At 63.1% G+C, this 16,318-nt stretch overlaps 4 protein-coding genes across 4 annotated transcripts; all 4 read right to left on the reverse strand.

Moving 5' to 3' along the window:
• Window positions 1–2,750: 2,750 nt before the first annotated feature.
• Window positions 2,751–9,310, reverse strand: LOC109148516 (trichohyalin-like; the record flags this gene model as incomplete). Its single annotated transcript, XM_019296258.1, has 3 exons — window positions 8,242–9,310; window positions 5,133–7,476; window positions 2,751–4,359 (listed from the first exon to the last, which is right to left on the reverse strand). Coding segments are annotated over exons 1-3 (5,022 nt in total), but the record flags the coding sequence as incomplete, so codon positions are not given.
• A 148-nt stretch (window positions 9,311–9,458) lies between these two features.
• Window positions 9,459–9,767, reverse strand: LOC109148517 (uncharacterized protein B0285.3-like). Its single transcript, XM_019296259.1, has one exon. The coding sequence runs from the start codon at window positions 9,765–9,767 to the stop codon at window positions 9,459–9,461; it is 309 nt and encodes a 102-aa protein (XP_019151804.1).
• A 1,261-nt stretch (window positions 9,768–11,028) lies between these two features.
• LOC109148518 (H/ACA ribonucleoprotein complex subunit 1-like) lies at window positions 11,029–11,502 on the reverse strand. Its single transcript, XM_019296260.1, has one exon. The coding sequence runs from the start codon at window positions 11,500–11,502 to the stop codon at window positions 11,029–11,031; it is 474 nt and encodes a 157-aa protein (XP_019151805.1).
• Window positions 11,503–13,893: 2,391 nt separating this feature from the next.
• On the reverse strand, window positions 13,894–14,358 carry LOC109148519 (zinc finger and BTB domain-containing protein 10-like). The gene has a single exon (XM_019296261.1). The coding sequence runs from the start codon at window positions 14,356–14,358 to the stop codon at window positions 13,894–13,896; it is 465 nt and encodes a 154-aa protein (XP_019151806.1).
• Between the last annotated feature and the right edge of the window lie 1,960 nt (window positions 14,359–16,318).

The raw sequence follows: 16,318 nt of genomic DNA on the forward strand, positions 1-16,318 counted from the left end.
GCTTGCTCCCCTTTGCTTCCTTGCGGTTGCGCTTGCTTTGCTGTTTCTCGGTCTGGCCCTCTGCGGTGTTTTTGCCCTTGTCGCCCTCCCCCTTCTTGTCCTCTTTCTCTGGCTTGCCCTTTTTCCCCCCTTCGGCCTGCCTTTTCTGCCGCGCGCTCTGTCCCTTCCCCTCTTTTTGTGTTTTCTCCTTGGCCTTGTCTTCTTCCTTCGCCGTTCTCCCCTGCTGCGCCCCTCTCCCCCCTTTTGCTCGCCTCGCTCCCCTCCCGCCGGTTTCTTCCTTGGTTTGGCCGCCTGCCCCCCCTCCCCCTCTTCCTGTCGCTCCCTTTGCCCCTTTGCCTTTTCTTCCTTTCCTGCTTCCGTCCCTCCGGCCCCTGTTGCTGCGTCCCCTTCCGTCCTTCCCCGTTTGTGTTCCCCCTCTTGTCCCTCCTGTCCCCCCCCTCTCCTCTTCCCCCTTCCCTCCCTTCTTCTGCGCGGCTCCCTCCGCGCCCCTTGGCGCCGTCGGCCCCGCCTCTCGTTCCCCCCCCTTTTGCCCCCCCTCGCTGTGCGCTTCTGGCCTTCTCTGCGCTTCCGGCCCGTTGCCGCCCTTGTGTCTGTCCTCTTCCGTGCTCGCCCCTTCTGCTCCTCCCCCTCTCGCTTCCTCGCGTCCTTTTCCCCGCCTGCCTGTCGCTCCCCTTCGCTCCCTCTTCTTCCCGGTTCCCCCGTCGTTGTCGGTGCCGCCCTCCCCCCGTCCCCCGTCTTTTCCCGCTTGCCGCCTTTTCTCGCCGTGTCCTTGTTGGTCGCCCCTCGTCTGCCCCCCTCCGGCTTGCGCCCCCCCCCCTTCGTCCCTTGTTGCGCGCGGGCCCCCTCGGCTCCCTTTGCTTTCTTCCCGCTTGGGCCCTGCTGCTCCGCTCGCTTGCTCGCGGCGCGCTCCTTTGCGCGCGCGTTTTCTGCTCTTCTGCCGGTCTTGCCCGCGTTTTGCGCTCTCCGTGCGGGGTTTCTCTGCGGCGGCTGCCTCGCCGGGGTTTTTTCGCCTTTCCGCGCGCGCGCTGCGCCTTCTCCCTTGTCCCCTTTGGTTGCGGTGTGTCGCTTGGGTGCGTTTCGGGTCGCTGCGTCCTCTGCTCGCGTGTTCCGCGGCCCGCGCCCCTGTCCTCCTGCGCCGCCCCGCGCCTTTCCTGCTCCCCCTCTTTCGCCCTCCCCCCTGCCCGTCCGGTGTCGCGGGTGGCGCTTTGCCGCGCCCCTTCGGCCGGCTTTGGGTTCTGCTCTCCTTGCGCTTTGTTTGTGGGGCTCGCTTCCGCGCGTCGCTTTCTGCCCGGCGCGCTGGGGGTGTCGCTTGCGCGCGGGGTCCCTCTGTTTGGCCCGCTTTGCTTTCGGCGCGGCTTCTGGGGGGCGGTTTCGGTTGGGTGGCGGTTTCGCCGGGTCGGCGTTTCTGGGTGGCGGTTTGCTGCCCCTTCCCCTCTGCTTTTCCTCCTTTCTCTCCTGCTTTCCTTCTCCCCTCGTGTCCCCCCCCCTCCTCCCCTCCCCCTCTCGTTCGTCCCCCCCTCCCCCCCCATTCCTCCCCCCCTCCCCCTTCTCTTCCCCTCCTCCCCGGTCCTTTCCCCCTTCCCCCCTTTTGGCCCTCCCCCCTTCCCCCCTCTTCCCCTTCCTCCTTCGCCCCTCTCTCTCCTTCGCCCCCCCTCCGCTTCCCCCCTCTTTCGCCCCTCCCCCCCCTCTTCCTTCTCGCTTTCTCCCCCTTTTCTCCCCTTCTCTCCCCTCTCCTGCCTCTCTCCCCCCCCCTCTCCTTCCCCTTCCTCCCTTTTGCCCTCCCCCTCTCTTCTTCCCCCCCCCCGGTCCCTCCTTTTTCGCGCCCCTTGTTCCTCCCCCCCGTTCGTTCCTTTCCCGCCCCCTGCCCCTCTCCCCCCTGCTTCCCCCCTTCCCCCTGCCCTTTTCCCCCCTTCTCCCTCCTCCCGCCTTGCCCTTTTCTCCCTTCCTTTGCCTGGCCTCTGCTCTCCCGTTCCCTCCCCCCTGCCCCTCCCCCCTCCCTTCCTCCCCCCTCTTGCCCTTTTCTCCCCTCCCCTTTCGCCTCCCCCCTGCCTCTCCCCTCCCCCCTTTCTTCCCTCCCCCCTTTCTTTTGCGCCCCCGTCTCCTTTCCCTCGCGCGCTTCCGTCCCGTGCTCCTTCGCTCCTTTCGCTCCTTCCCCCCTCGTGCCTTCCGGTCGCCCCTCTCGTTTCGCCTCCCGGCTTTCGTGCGCCTCTCCGCCCCTTGGTTTTCCGTCGGGCTCTCTTCGCTCTTTCCGCTTTTCTTTTCCCCGTGCTCCCTTCTGCCGTGCTGTCGCCTGTCGCTCTGTTTGGTTCTTGCGTGCCGCCCCGGCTTGTGCGTGCTCGCGCTTGCCCTCGTCTTCTCCCCCTCCCTCCTCCCGTCCTCCCCCTTCCCTCCGTCCTCCTTCCCTTGTTGCTTCCTCCCCCCCTTTGCGCCCCCCCCTTCCTGCCGCCCTCTCTTCGGCCTCGGCGGTCCTCGTTGCGCTGGCCTTTTGCTTTTTGCTGCCCCCCGCCCCCCGCCTTCCCCCCCGCCTGGCCTGTCCCGGCCGTGCTTTTTCTGTCTCTTTTGCCCCCTGCCCCCTCCGCCTCTGCCCCCCCGTTCGCGTCCCTCTGTCCCTTTTGGCTCCCCTCCTCCCCCTTGCTTGTGCCTTTTCCGCTCTCGTCTGCTCTTCTTTGTTGCGGTGCGGTGGCTTTCTTTTGGCTTTGCTTGGCCTCTGCCCCCCCTCCCCCCGCCTCCGCCCTGTCCGGCCTGCTTGCCGTCCGCTCTCGCCGCGCCCCCCTCCTTCCTCTCTCTTTTGTTTGCTCGCCCTCCTTTCCCTCTTCCTCTTTGTCTCGCCTTCTTGCTGTGCTCCTTGGCCTTTTGCTCGCTGCTTTTCCCTCCCGGCCCCCCTTCTTTCTCCCGTCGCGGGTGTCCTTTGCTTGCTTGCTGCCTCTTCCTTCTTTCCGTTGTTTGCCTTGTCCGCCCCCGCCGTCCTTCCCTTCCCCCCTCCTGCTCCTTTCGCCTTTCTTCTGCCTCCGCTTCGCCCCTTTCTCCCCCCCCGCCTTGTTCGTGCTTCCCCCTCCTCTCCTCCCCTCTCTTTGCCCTCCTCCCTCTGCTCCCCCTCTTGCCTTCTCCCTCGCGTTTTGTCCCCCGGCCTTTGGTGCCTCCCCCGCTTCTCCGCCCCTTGCCCCCGTCTCCTCCCCCGCTCTCGGTGCTTGTTTCCCCCCCTCCCCTGCCTTTTTCCGTTTGTCGCCTTTCTCCCCTTCGCCTTTTCCCTCCCCCCTGGGGGTTGTTCGCCCTCCCCTTCTTCTTCGCGTCGCCCCTTCCCGCCTGCGCTTTTCCCGTCCCTTTGCTCCCCGGTGCCTCTTTGTGTGCGGCGTCGGCTCGGCCCCTTCTGCTTGCTTCCCGTCGGCTCCCGGTGCCCCCGTTTCCTCCCCCTCTCTTCCTTCTTCTTGCGCGTCTCCTTTTGCCCCGCGCCTTGCTTTCTTCCTCCCCCTCCCGCCTTCTTCGTTTGCTTTGTTCCGGCCGCCCCCTTTGGTTCCTCCCCCTTGTGGTTCGCCGGTCTTGGCCCCGTTCCCCCCCTCCTTTCTTTTGCCTTGCTCGCGCTCCTCTTGCCTCGCCTTTCTCCCCTCCGGCTCCTTGCGCGCTTCGTCCCCTTCTTTTGGTTCCCTCTGCGCTCGCTCCCCGTGCCCCTGCTTCCCTGGTCGCTGCTCTTGTTTTCCCGCCTTCCTGCTCTTCCCCTCCTTCCTTCTGGCGGGTGCTTTTTGGCGCCCTCTTCCTCTGGTTCCCCTGGGTGCCTGGTCCTGGGTGGCTCCCTTTGTTGTGCCCTGGCCGTGTTGGTTCGCCTTTCCTCCTTTCCTTCCTTGTCTGCCCTTGCTTCCCCCCTTCCCTGCCCCTTGCTCCCCCTTGGCTCCCCCCGTCCTGCCTCTCCCTTCTCCCCTGCGGCCTCCCTCCCCCCTTCTTCTTCCCGCCTTTCCCCCTTCTTCTGGCTGCGGGCTGGGCTTTTCTCGCGCCTTCCTTTCCCCCTCCTCCCTTCCCTGCCCCCCTCCTCTTCCCCCGTCTCCTTCGTCTCCCCCCCTCCCTCTGCCCCTTGTTCCCCTTTGTGCCCTTTCTTCGTCCCGTGCCTCCTTTTTGCTCTGTGCTTTTTCCTCCCCTCCCCCGTGTCTGGCTTCTTCCCCCCCCTTGCTCTTTTCTTCCCCCTCTGCCTGCCTTGCTGGTCGCTGCCTCTCCTCGCCCCTTCCTTCCTCTGCCCGCTCCTCCCCCGCTTTTCGCTGCCCTTTCTCCTTCCTCTGCTCCCCCTTTGCCTCCCCCCCTCTGCCCCTCCCCCTCTTTGGTTTTCTCCCTTTCTCTCGCTCCTCTGGCGTCTTCTTGTCCTGCTTCTGGCTCCTGCTTCGCTTTTGCGTGTCCCCGCCGTGTTGCTCGCTTCCGCCCCCTCTCGTTTCGGGCGCCCGGCCGCCCTCCTCCTCCCTCGTGCGGCTTCTTTGCGCGTCCGGTTTCTTCTTTCGGCCCCCCCGTTTTGTTGCGGTGTTCTTGCGGCCGCTCCTTGCTGCGCCACTTCCTGTGCCTTGCCCCCGCTTGTCTCCCTCCCTTCCCGCCCTCGGTTCCGCGCTCCGTTCGTCTTTTTGCTCTTTGCCCTTCTTTCTCCTTTTGTCGTTGCTTCCCCCGCTTCGGTCGCCCTTGCTCCCCTTCCTTTTTCTTCTTGCGCCCCCCGGTCCCGTGTCCCTGGCCCCTCCTCCCCCCCCCGCGCGTCTCTTTCTTCCCCCTTCCCCTTCTTGGCTCCCCCGGTCCCCCTCCGTCCTCTGTCGTCCGCTTCGCGGTCTTGCCGTTGCCTCGTGTGTCTTTGCTTTGCCTGCTGCTTTGCTTTGCTTTCCGCGTTGGCCTGCCTCCCCCCCTTGGTCCTTCTTGCCGCTCCTCTCTGGCCCGCCTTCTCCTCGCTTCTTCTTTGCCCGCTTGCTTGCTCGTCTTGCCGTTTCCGTGGTTGCGCTTTCTGTGCCCTTCCCCTTCGCTTCCTTCGCCTTTCTGGCCCTTCCGCCCCCTGCCTCTTTGCTTGTGCTCCCCTCCCCCCCTCCCTGTTCTTTCGCCGTTTTCCCGCTCCCCCCTCTCCTTTGTGCGCTCCTTTTTGCTTCGGCCCTTCTCTTTCGCCCCTTCTCCCCGCTCGCCTTTCTCCCCCCCTTGCCTCGTGCTCCCCCCCTTCCTTTTCCTCCTTCCCCGCCGCCCCCTCTTCCCTCTTCCTCCCTTTTTCTTGCTCGTGCCCCTCCTTTTGTCCTTCCCTCCTTTTGCTTTCCTCCGCCTCTCCCTTTTGGTCCCTCGCTTTCTTTGCCCTTCCCTCGCTCTGCTTTCTTTCTCGTCCTGTGGCGTGCGCCCCCCTCTCGCTGTCCCCCCCTCCTGCCCCCCGCTTCCTTCCCTTTCGGTCCCCCTCCTTGCTTGGGTCCTTTCCTGTTCGTGCTTTTTGGTCCCCCCCCCCCCTTGCTCTTCTTGCCTTCACGCTGCGGCGCTTTGTCCCCCTTCGCGCCCCGCTCCTCCTCCCTCCCTTTCGCCCACCTTTTTGGCGCCGGGTTTTGCCCTTCTTTTTCTCTTTTGGCCCCTGGGCCGCGCCTGGTTGCTTTGGTCTCTCCCCGCCTTCCCTCTCTTGCACCCCCCCTCCTTTTGCGTGGGCTCCCTCTCCCCCCTTTCTTTCTCGCCCCGCTTCCCTCTTTTCTCTGCCCTCTTTTTGCCCTTGCCTCTTTGGCCTCTCTTTGCTTGCTCGCCTTTTTGTTGCTTTGCCGTCGTCTCGCCTTGTTTCGGCCTTTCCCCCTTCCCCTTTGCCTTTTGTTTGCTCGCCCCGTCCTTGTCTCCTTCGTGCTCTTCTGCCTTTTCCCCCTTTTCCCCCTTGCCCTTTCTTCTTTCCCGTCGTCGTCGCCTTCGTCCGCTTTTGCGGGGTTTGCGCCCCTGTGGCGTCCTCCCCCTTCCGGTTCTCTCTCCTGCTGGCTTTTGCCTGCTCCCCCTTTTCTCTCTTCTTTTCGCCGCCTTCGTGCCCGTCGCCCTCGTCGCTCTCCGCTTCTGTTCTCTCCCTCTCTTGCTTTCCCCTCTTCTTGCCGCTGCCTCTTTTCCTTCTTCCCTTTCCTCCCTTCCCGTCCGCCTCTTGCCCTTTTTTCTTCCTTTCTTCTTTTTCCCGCCTTCGCCTCTTCTTGCGCTCCTTGCGTTGCGGCTGCGTGCGCCTCCTCTCTTGCCCTTCTCGCCTTCGCTTGTCCCTCGCTTCCCGCGCCCCGCGCCTTCCCCGCCTTGCCCGCCTTCGCTGTTCCCTCTTCTTCCTCTGCGTCCCGCGCCCTCCCCCCTCTTCCCTTGTCCTCCCCTCCCTTGCCTTGCCTCTTCGCGCCGTCTCCTCCTCCGCCCCTGCCCTTTCCTCGCTTGCTGCTGCTCCTCCGCCTCCTCCTTTTCGTTTGGTTCGTTGCTCCCGCGCGCTTTTCTTTTTGTCGCGCTTGCCCCTTTTGCTTTCGGCTTTGTTCGGCGTCGCTTCCCCCTTTTTGCCTTGCTCCTTGCTCCCGCTCGGCTCCGGCCCCTTTCTTTCCCCTGTCCGGGTTTGCGGCCCTTGTCGCCCCCTCCTTCTTTTCTTCGCCTTTTTCTTCTTGTGTTCTGCGCGCGCTGCCTTTTCCCCGCGCCGCCTTTTTGTTGTCTCCTTTTCGCCTCCCCCTTCTCCCCTTTTTGCCCCCCGCGCCCCTGTTCGTCCGTCCTCCCTCCCCCTTCTTTTCTCCTGCCCTGGCGGTTGCCGGTTGTTCGGCCCTTCGCGCCGCCTTTCGCGCTTCCTGCCCCTCCTCCTCTTTGGCCTTCCTTTCGCCCTCCTCTGCTTTTCGCTCCCTCCTCCTTTGTCTGTTGCCCCCCTTCTTCGCTCTCGGTGCTCGCGCCTCGCCGTCCCCTTCCTCTCCCCTGCCGCTGGTCCGCCTCGTCGGCTTTTGCGCTTCCTTTCTTTTTGGCTCCTCTTTTTGCCCCGCTCCCTCCTCTCTCCCCGCCCTTTGCTCCTTCGCGCTTCCCTGTCTGCCCCCCTTTCCTTTGCGCGCCTTTTGCCCTCTTCCCCCTTCTTCCTGCGCTTGTGCGCTTCTTGTCTTTTCTTGTTCCTCTCCTTCGCCCCTCTTGCTGCGCGTTTCCCCTCTTTCTTTGGCCGTGGCCCCCTTTCGGCTCTTCGGCCCTCTTGTCTCCTCCCCGGCTTTGCCTCGCCTCTCCTTGGCCCTCTTGTCCCGCTTCTTCCGCGTTCTCTCGTCCGCTGTCCCTTCCGGTTTTGGCTTTTGTCCGTCCTGTGGCGCCTCCGGGCTCTCCCCCCGCCGTCTTGCCTTTTCCTCTTTCTCTCGGGCCCGTGGCCCTCCCTTCCCCCCTTTCCTCGTGTCCCGCCGCTCCGTGTCCCTGCCTCCGCCCTTTCCCCTCCTCCCCTTTCTCCCGTGCGCCTCCTCGCTTTTGCGCTCCCTCTTTCTTCCTCCTCCTCCCCGCGCGCTCTGCCCGCTTCCTCCCCTTCCCCCCCTTTGTCGCCTGGCTCTGCTCTCGCCGTCCCCCCGGTTCCCCCCGTTCGGCCCCGTGTTTTCGCTCCCCCGTTGGTCCCTCCTCCCTCGGCTCCCGCTCTGCTCCCCCTTGTTGGTCCCCCCGCGGTCCGGTGCCCGTCTCGCGGGGGGGGGGGGGGTGCCTCGCCTTTCCCCCTTTTTCGCCCCGCCCCCCCCTTGCTCCGCCCGCGCTCCCCCCCCCTCTTCCCTCGCTTGTTCGCGTCTGGTGCCCCGCGGCCTCCCTCCCCTCCCGTGTGTGTGCGCTTGTGTGCGCCGTCTCTCTCGTGTCGCGCGCCTCTGTCCCGCGCCGTCCGTCCCGCCCGCCGTCCCGCCCCCCGCCCCTTCTCGTGGTTCGCGCGGTGGTGTCCTCCTCCTCCTCCCCTTGCTCTTCTCTCCCGCGCCCTTCCCTCTCTCTCCCCCTCTTGGTTCCCCGCTCCCCTGCCTTTCCGTGCTCTCGTGCTTTGCTCCCCCGCCCGCCCTCCTCCCGCCCCGTGCCCCCCCCCTGCTGCTTCGGGTTTCCCGTCGCCGCGCTCCTCTCCCGGCTTTCCCGCCTCCGCGTTCCTTTCCCCCCGTCTTCCCCCCTCCGGTCGCCCCGTCTCCCGTGCTCTCGTGCTTTGCTCCCCCCGCCCCGCCCTCCTCCCGCCCCGTGCCTCCGCCCCTGCTGCTTCGGCTCTCCCCGCTCCGTGTGCCCCTCCCGGCTTTCCCCGCTCCGTGCTCCTTTCCTCCCTTCTCTTGTTTTGCTCCCCCCCCCGTGTTGTCTTGCTTCCCCCTTCTGCGCCTCTGTCGCTGCTCTTCCCTGCTGCGCCGGTCTCTTTGCTGCCGCTCCCCCCTCTGGCCGCTTTCTCTTGCTCGCTCTGCGTGTTTTCTCTCTTTGCCTCTCTCCCGTCCCGCCCTTGCTCTTTTTGCTCTGCTTTGCTCTGTTTCCGCCTCTCCGCCTCTTTCTCTTTGCCGCTCTCTGCGTTCTTTTTCTTTTCTCCCTTCTCCCTTGCCGCTTTTTGGTCTGCTCTGTCCCCCTGCGCTTTTTGCTCTCTGCTCTTTCCCGCTTCCTTGCTCTCTTCGCTCTCCTTGCTGCTTCGCCTTTTCTGCTCTCTTGTTCGTGCGTTCGTCTGCTCTTCCCGTCTTCCTCTCTTCCTCCTTTTCTCGCTGGTCCTGCGCCTCTGTCCGTTGGCCCGCGCCGCTCTCCTTTTTGCCCTCTTGTCTCTTTTTGTCCGCGCTCTTCTCTTCTCTTCTGGCCCCGCTGTCCGCCCGGCTCCGCTCGCCGTTTGCTGGCTCTTCCTCTCCCTGTCCCTGCGCTCCCCCCCTTCCTCTGCTCTTCCTCTGGTTTTCCGTTGCGTGGCCTCTCTGGGTCTCCGTTTTGGTGTCGCCTGCTTCTCTGCTCCGCTCTGCCGTGGTCTCTTGTCTCTTTGGGCTTTCCCCCTCTTCTTCCTTTCCTCCCCTCCTCGTTCGCCTCGTCTTTTTCCTTGTGCGCCTCTTTTCCCTGTCCGTTCCTCTTCCTCTTCTTCCTTCTCCCGTCTGGGTGTTCTCCGCCTTCCCCCTGGCTTTGCCTTCCCCCCCCTTTGCCTTTCTCCTTTGTCCTTGCCCCCCCTTTCCCTTGGCTTGTCCTTGGCCCCCCCTTGCCTTTTTCTCCCTTTGTACCTTGGCTTTAGGACTTGGCCCTTTGCTCCCCCCTGCTCCTGGGCTCCTTGCTTCCCCCTTTTGGCCTTGTGGCCTTTGCCTTTGGCCACTTGGCTCCCCGCCTTTCTCACATGTCTTATGCCTTTCCTCTCCATATCCCTTTGCTCTCCCGTCTGTCTTTGCCTCGGTCCCCCCCTTTGCCCTTGCCTCCCATCCATCGCCCCCTCCCTTCTTCTTTGCATGCGATCCCCCCCTTTGACCTTGCCTCCGCTCTCCCCCGTCCCTTGCCTCCCCCCTGATTTTTCATTCTGCCTCGGTCGCGCCCCCTTTGACATTGCACTCCCCTCCATCCCCCCTGCCCTGTGCCTATTCTTTGCCCGGTCCCCCTTTGCCCTTGGCCTGCCCCCCTGTTTTCTTTGCTCGGTCCCCCCTTTGCCCTTGGCCTCGCCCTCCTCCCCCCTCCCTTGGGACTCCCCCTTTCCCCTTCATCCTTGGCTTCCCCTCTTTGCCATTGCTTCCCCCTCCTTGGCTTTCCCTTCTCCCATTGGCTCCCCTCTTGCCTTGCTTCACCTCCCTGGCTTTCCACTTCTCACCTTGGCTTCGCCTCTTGCCTTGCTTCTCCCTTCTCCCGTTGGCTCTTGGCTTTCGACCTCGCTCCCCCTTCCCCTTTCTCATGCCACTCGGCTCGCGCACTTCCTTTGGCCTTGGCTCGCCCCGTGCCCTTGCCTCTCCCTTGCCACCCCCTTCCCCATTGTCCTTGGCGGGCCCCCCTCCCTCCGCTTACTTTCCTTGCCTTCTTCCCCTCCCTTGTCCCCTTCTTGCTGTGCGTTTTTGACCTTCCGCCCTTTTGGCTCCTCTCTCCGCCCTACCTCCCCCAATTCGTCGTCTCGCATTTTGCTTCCTACTGCACCCTCCCCTTTGCCTGTCCCTTCTTTCTTTCTCTCGCTGCTTGCTCTCCCCGTCCCTTTCCTGCCTATCTCCCCTCTTCCTTTTCTTCCCGCCCTCTTACTGGGCTCATCTTTCTTTTGACGTCCCTTGCCGTGCTTTCCTCTGCTATCCTCATTTTTCTTCCCTTTGCCCTTTTCCTCCCCGCCCCATTCCTTGCCTTTTCGGCTTTCTCTCTTCTTCCTTCCTCTTTTCTCCCATTTTCCTCATGTTTTTCTCATTCCTCCTTCCCTCCTTATCCGGCGATCCTGGTCTCCGCCTCTCCTCGCACCTCTGCCCTCCCCTTGGGGGCTCTTCACCCCTCCCCCTATTTGCATCTCCCCCCCCTTCCCATTCTTCCTCCCCTCTCTCTCTCTCTCTCTCTCTCTCTCTCTCTCTCTCTCTTCTCTCTCTTCCCCGTCTCTCCTCCTCCCCCTCCTTCTCTCTCTCTCTCCCCCTCCCTCCTTATTTCGATTCCTTTCCGTTCGTCCCTTTATGGTTCCCTCTCCCTCCCCCTTCCTTCTCTCTGTCGCTCCCCTGTTCTCCCTTCCATTTTCTCTTTCCCTGTCTCTCCCCTCTCCGGCCCCCACTCCTTCTTTTTGTCGTTCCCTTCCTCCTCCACTCCTTCTCCCCCCTCTTCTATTTTACTTCTCCCCCCATGTCTCGCCCTCGCTCTCTCCTGGCTCCCTCCCCCTGGCTGCGCTCCGCCCGCCGTCCTCACTTTTGGCCCTGTCCGCCTTTCTCCTTTTCACGGCCCGGCCGCCCCCGCCGGGTCTCCCCTCTCCCCCCGTTCACGCATGCTTCGTCCCCGCCCCCTCCCCCGCTTCCGCCGATCTGGTCCCCCCCTTCCGTTTCCCCCCTTCGGCTCCCCCCGCCTCCGGGTCCGTGTGTTACCCCGCTCCCCTCGGCTTTCCCCGCCCGTCCGTCGCTCACGTCCCTTCCCATCCCCTACCCCGTCCCCCCTCTCCCGGGTCTTCCTCCCCTCTGCCCTTCCGCCTCCTCCCCCCGCCCCTCAGCCCCAGGTGGGCCTCTCGTCCATTCCCTTTTCTCCCTTTCCCCCCTCCATCGCTTGCCCTCTGCCCTCCTCCATTATCCTGCCCCCCTCGCGGTGGCCCTCGCCCCCTCTCGTTTGCCTCTCCCCTCTTCCGCCCCTCTCCCCGCCGGCCCCCCTGTATTCCCCGCTTGGGCCGCTTTTCCCCTCTTTCATCCAGGCCCCCTCCTTCGCCGGCGCCTGCCTTGCATTCCCTCGCCCGTCCTTCCCTGCCCACATACCCCTCCTTCCCCCCCAGTACTCTCCTTGCCCGCCCATCCTCTCTCCCCACCATTTTCCTCCGTTTCCTCCTATTGGCTTCCCCCTGTCCCTTGGGCCCTGCTTCCCGTTCTCCCTGCTTTGCCTTCGGCTTGCCTTCCTCTTTCGTCCACTCCCTTTCGGGTTCCCCTTATTCTTTTTCCTTCCTTTTCCCCTTTCTCGGCTCCGCCCTTCCATCTTTCGGGACGTCCCCCCTGCCTCCCCCCCCTTCCCCCTCTTTCTCTTCCCTTCTCCCCGGCTCTTCTGTTTCCCCCCTCCTCGGCCCTCCCTAGTTCCCTTTTCCCGGGCCCTTCCTGGGTCCGCCCCCCACCATTATTCTCCCAATCCTTTCGCCCTCCTCTTGCCTCCTGCTCCCTTCTCCCTCCCCCCTTCTTATCCCCCCCGTTCCCTCTCCCCATTTCCACCTCCTTCTCTTTTGCCCTCTTCCTTGGCGTCCCCCTTCCCCCCTCTCCGTCCCCCCTCTCCCCGGCTCTCCCTCTCTTCCTGCCGCTCTTCCTTCCGCTTCTTTCGGCGCTTTCTCCCCTCCCCCTCTTATCCTCCTTCCCCTGCGTCATTCCCCCTCCCACTCCTCCCTCACATCCTCCCCCTTTTCCCCTTCCGCCTTTCCCTATTCCCCCTCCCTCCCTCCGTTCCCGTCTTCCCCTCCCCTCCTCGATTCTCCCTTGACCCCGTCCCCCCCTCTTCCCCCGCCTCTCCTTCCTTGCTTTTCCCATTTTCCTTCCTTCGTTCCCCTCCCTGCGCTCTCTTTAATCCCTTCCCTCCCTTCGGCTCTTCTCTCCCACTTCCCCTCCCTTCCCCCTCCTTTCCTCCCCCTCTCGTTCCTGCCCCGGCGACGCCCTCCCACGCTCCCTTCTCCACCTTCTTTTCATCCACCCCCCCCTTCTCCACCCCCTCCCTCCTCCGTCCTCTCTTTTTCATCCCCCCTGTCCCCTCTTCTCCTTTTCCCCTGCCTCCATGCTCCCTCCGCACTCCGGCCGGCTCCCCACCCCTCTTTCAGTATCCCCATCTCGCCTCTCCTCTCCTCTCCTCTGGCCTCTCTCCTCCTCCTCCTCCTCCCCCACTCCTCCTCTCTTCACTCTCTCCCACATTTCCCTCTCTTCCTCCTCCATTCCTAGGCAATCCCCTTCCTTTCGTCCCCCTCCTTCCCTGCCATCTCACTTCCTCTTCGTTGCCCCCCCTCCCCCCTAACCCCCTATCGGCCTCATTCGCTCACCACCCTCCCCCTGTTTTTCTCCTACCTGCCCTCCGCCCTCCGTGCGTTACCTACCACTTCACTCCGGCCCCCACCTTTCCTCCTCTCTCGGCCCCCGCGCTCCTATCTTCCACCCCCTTTCCCCTTCCTTCTCGCTTTCCTACCCTCCAGCCATCCTTCCCCTGAACTTCTCTTACTCCCCCCTCTACCGCCCCCTTCTCTCCCTCTCTCCTTCCCTCTTCCCTTTTCCCTCCCCCTCTTCTTCTTTTCCTGCCCTATCTACCCCCCTGGCCCGTCTTATCGCCCTCCCCGGCCCCCTCTGGCCCGGGCCTTTTTCCCACCGCCCCCCCTTCTCCCCGCCTTTCACCCCCTCTCCTTCTTCGTCCCTTCTCTTTTCCCCTCTTCTCCCCATTCCTTCACCTCGGGTTTCCCCGTTCCATACCCCTCGGGCTCCCACCGGTTCGCCTGGCTCTTGCTTAACCCTTGGTCCCCCATCCCCTTGCCTTCCCCACTTTCGTTCCCTGCCCTTCCCCTTCCCCCTTCGTCCCATCGCCTTCCATCACCCTCCTTTCTCTCCCTTGTCTTTTCCCTTCCCGTCCTCCCCTACTTTGTAATTCCCCTTCTCCCCCTTCTCGGGTGGCTCCTGCCCCCATCTCCCTTCTCCGCCTAGCTGCCCGGCTCCTCCCCCCCGCCCACTCCTATCCCTTCCCTCTCTTCCATTTATTCTCATTCTTCTTCTCCCGCGGCACTTTCCCTTCCCCGCTCACTCCCTCCCTGTTTTCCCTTTTTTTCCCCGCCACCCCTCCCCCCGTGGCCGCTTCGGCCACCCTGCTCCGTCACGGTTCCTTTGCCCGGCACCCGCACCTTTCCCCTACCCTCCGGTCCCTTCCTTTCCCACTACCCTTTTCTTTTCCCCTCCCTTCCCCCCTCTTCTCCCCTTCTATTTCCCGGCCCCGTCCCCCCTCTCTCCCTGCCACCTCTACCCTCTTTCATTCTTTTTGCCCCATCCCCCTCATCCTTTTGGCCGCCCCTCCCCCCCCTCCTCACTTCGCCCCCGGCTTACCTTCCCCCTGCTCTGTGCTTTTTACCCTCTTTCTTTCTACATCTTACCCGTCCCCCTTTTCTGGCCCTCCCCATCCCCTCCACTGGCCCGCCCTCCCCTCTCCAGGTCCTCCCTGGCCCCCCTCCCCTCGCCCCCTACCTGGGCCTCACCGTCGCTCCCGCGCCCCTCTCCACTGAGTCTCCATCTCCTCTCCCCTACTCCCTCGGCCTCCCGTCCGCCTCGGCCCCTCTCCCTGGGCTCCATCCCCTTGCTCCCTCCCTGGGTCTACACCCTCCACCTCGCCCCTCTACACTGGCCTCCCGTGCGCACTCGCTCACACTATCCCTGAGGTCCTCCCACTCCCCTCTGCCCCTCTCCATGGGCCTCCCCTCCCACTCGCCCCTCTCCCCTGCGTTCTCCCCTCTGCCTCCCCACTCTCCATGGGTGTACCACTGCCCTCGCCTCCTCTCCTGGGCGCCTCCTCCGCCTCGCCCCATCTAACTAGGGCACTCCCGATCTCCTCCGCCCCTCTCACCTGGGCCTCACCGATCCGCCTCCCCTCTCCATGGCCTGCCGTCCCCTCGCCCCTCTCCCTGGCACTGCCGTCGCCCATCCCTCCTCTCCCTGGGCCTGCCGTCCCCTCGCCCACTCTCCCTGGCTCTCCCGTCGCCCTCGCCCTTCTCCACTGGGTTCTGCCGTCCCTCTCGCCCCTCGCCTGGGCCTCCCTGCCCCTCGCGCCCTGTCCCTGGGCACTCACCTCCCTTCCCCCTCCTGGGTCTCCCTCCTCGCCCATCTCCATGGGTCTACCTCCGCCTCTGCGCCCATACTCACCTGGGCGTCACTCCCCTACGCCCACCCTCCCTGCGTCTCCCCTCCCTCGGCCCTATCCCTGGGTCTCACCCTTCGCCTCGCCCCTTCTCCCTGAGGGGTCTCCCCTCCCCTCGCGGGCCTCTCCCTGGGTCTCACAGGGTTCGCCTCCCCCTCTCCCTTGGGGCCTTCCCCTCCCCTCGCCCCTCTACCTTGGGTTGTACCATCCCCTTTCGCCCTCTAGTCCTTTCTCCCCCCCCCCCCTCCCCACCCACTCTTATTTCATCCTCTCCCCCACCCCCCCGCTTGCTCCTCCTCTCCGACCTCCCCTCCGCGCTCCACCCTTTATATTTAACTTTCCCCTTTTCTTACCCAACTTTTGTTTTCCACCTCCGCCACCCTCTACCTCTCTATCTCTCTCTCCTCATATCTCTATCTCTACTCCTACTCTCGTTTCTTACTTCTATTATTCTTATTTGATTTTTCTTGTTTTTTTTCCTCTACCTCCACCCCTACCTCCCCTCTATATCCCTCTTTTTCGCCCCCCACGCGTCGTTCATCCCGCCCTCCTAATCTCTTTCTTTTTCGTTCTACCCGTGCCTCCCCCTGTATTATTCTTTCTTTCTATCTTTCCCTCCACTCTCACCCACACCCTCCTACCCCTCTGCCCTCGTCACTTACTCCTTTCCTCATCTCTCTCCTTTCCTCTACACTGCCCCTACCCCCCCCAACACTTTCTTTCTTTTGCCCACCGCTCCGGTCCCGTACACCCCGCCCCCCCCCCCTTCCTGACAGCGCATATTCTCTTACCCATTTTCCTCGTCATCATTTTCACGCTTCCCCGGGTCTCTTTCGCTTCAGGGACTTTCCGCGTCTTGCCATACCGCTCCCGCCCCGCCACTCTTTATTTTTTTTTTTTCTCTCTTGGGGGCTGCCGGGGTGCTCAGCCCCGACCGGACGCGCGCCGCATCACTTATCTTGTTCCTCCTCCCTCCTTAGTCCTCCTCCTTCCTCGACGCCATTTCTCGGGTTTGTTACACTTCCACCTGCCCCCTTTGTTCCCCGCCCACATCTCTCCTTCCTCTCCCCCTCCCTCTCCACTCTTTCGTATCTCTTCATCTCACCTCCTTCTACCCCCTGTCTTCTCTCACTCCTCGCTACTCTCCCTCTTCCACTCACTCCCTCTCGTCTAATCTATCTCCCTTACACCCGTCTCTCCTCATATACCCATCCTTCCCTATATATCTCTCCCCCTACCTCCTTCGTTCATTTCCATTCGATCACTTTCTGTCCCATCTCCTCTCCGGCCCCTCCATTCTCTCTGTCCTCCTGTTTACATCACCCTCACCTTTTCTCTTCCCATGTCTCTCCCATCCGTCCGGTCCCCCCCTCATTCTTTTGTCGTTCCCCTTCACTCCCTAACTCCTTCTCCCCCCCTCTTCTTTTTCTTTCTCAACCGCCCACTCTCACTCGCGCTGCGACTTCTCTCATGGCTCTCCCCCTGCTCGCTCCGACCTCGCCGTCCTAATTCTCTCTCTCCCACCACCCACGGCAGGCGGCGGCCACGAGAGCGATACTTCTTCCTTCTAATTCTGCTCGCGCCCTTTTGCTGGCCCTTCGACGCATCTCCTCTCTACTTATTCTTTGTTCGTTACTCACCTCACCCTACATATTTTTGTTCTCCAGTAGTTCTGTCATTACATTTGCACCTCCCCCTAATTATATATTTTGAGCCCGGTCTGCTATTTCTCTCCCTTTGCCTCTACCCCTGTCTTTTACTCACCATTTTTCGTCCCTATAATACTTATTGCGGTATAGTAATATGTCCACTTAAATTTCCTAATAACTTAACTAGTTCTGTAGGTCTGTTCTAATCTACTATCATTCTTGGTTACCATTAGTATACTTTGGGTCATATCTATCTATATCTATATCTTTAACTGAGTGTACTT

This window comes from Ipomoea nil, unplaced genomic scaffold, assembly GCF_001879475.1.
Source record: "Ipomoea nil cultivar Tokyo-kokei standard unplaced genomic scaffold, Asagao_1.1 scaffold2143, whole genome shotgun sequence".
Lineage (NCBI taxonomy): Eukaryota > Viridiplantae > Streptophyta > Magnoliopsida > Solanales > Convolvulaceae > Ipomoea > Ipomoea nil.

What these genes read in the sequence shown, in the direction of transcription:
- LOC109148517 (XM_019296259.1), bottom strand. Translation starts at nt 9,767, where the DNA reads ATGAGAAAGGGGAAGGGGGAGCGAGGTCGAAAGCCAAGAGCCAACGGG.
- LOC109148518 (XM_019296260.1), bottom strand. Translation starts at nt 11,502, where the DNA reads ATGGAAGGGCGGAGCCGAGAAAGGGGAAAAGGAAGGAAAAAGAATAAG.
- LOC109148519 (XM_019296261.1), bottom strand. Translation starts at nt 14,358, where the DNA reads ATGGAGATGGGCGAGGAGGGAGACCCAGGAGGGGGAAGGGAGGTGAGT.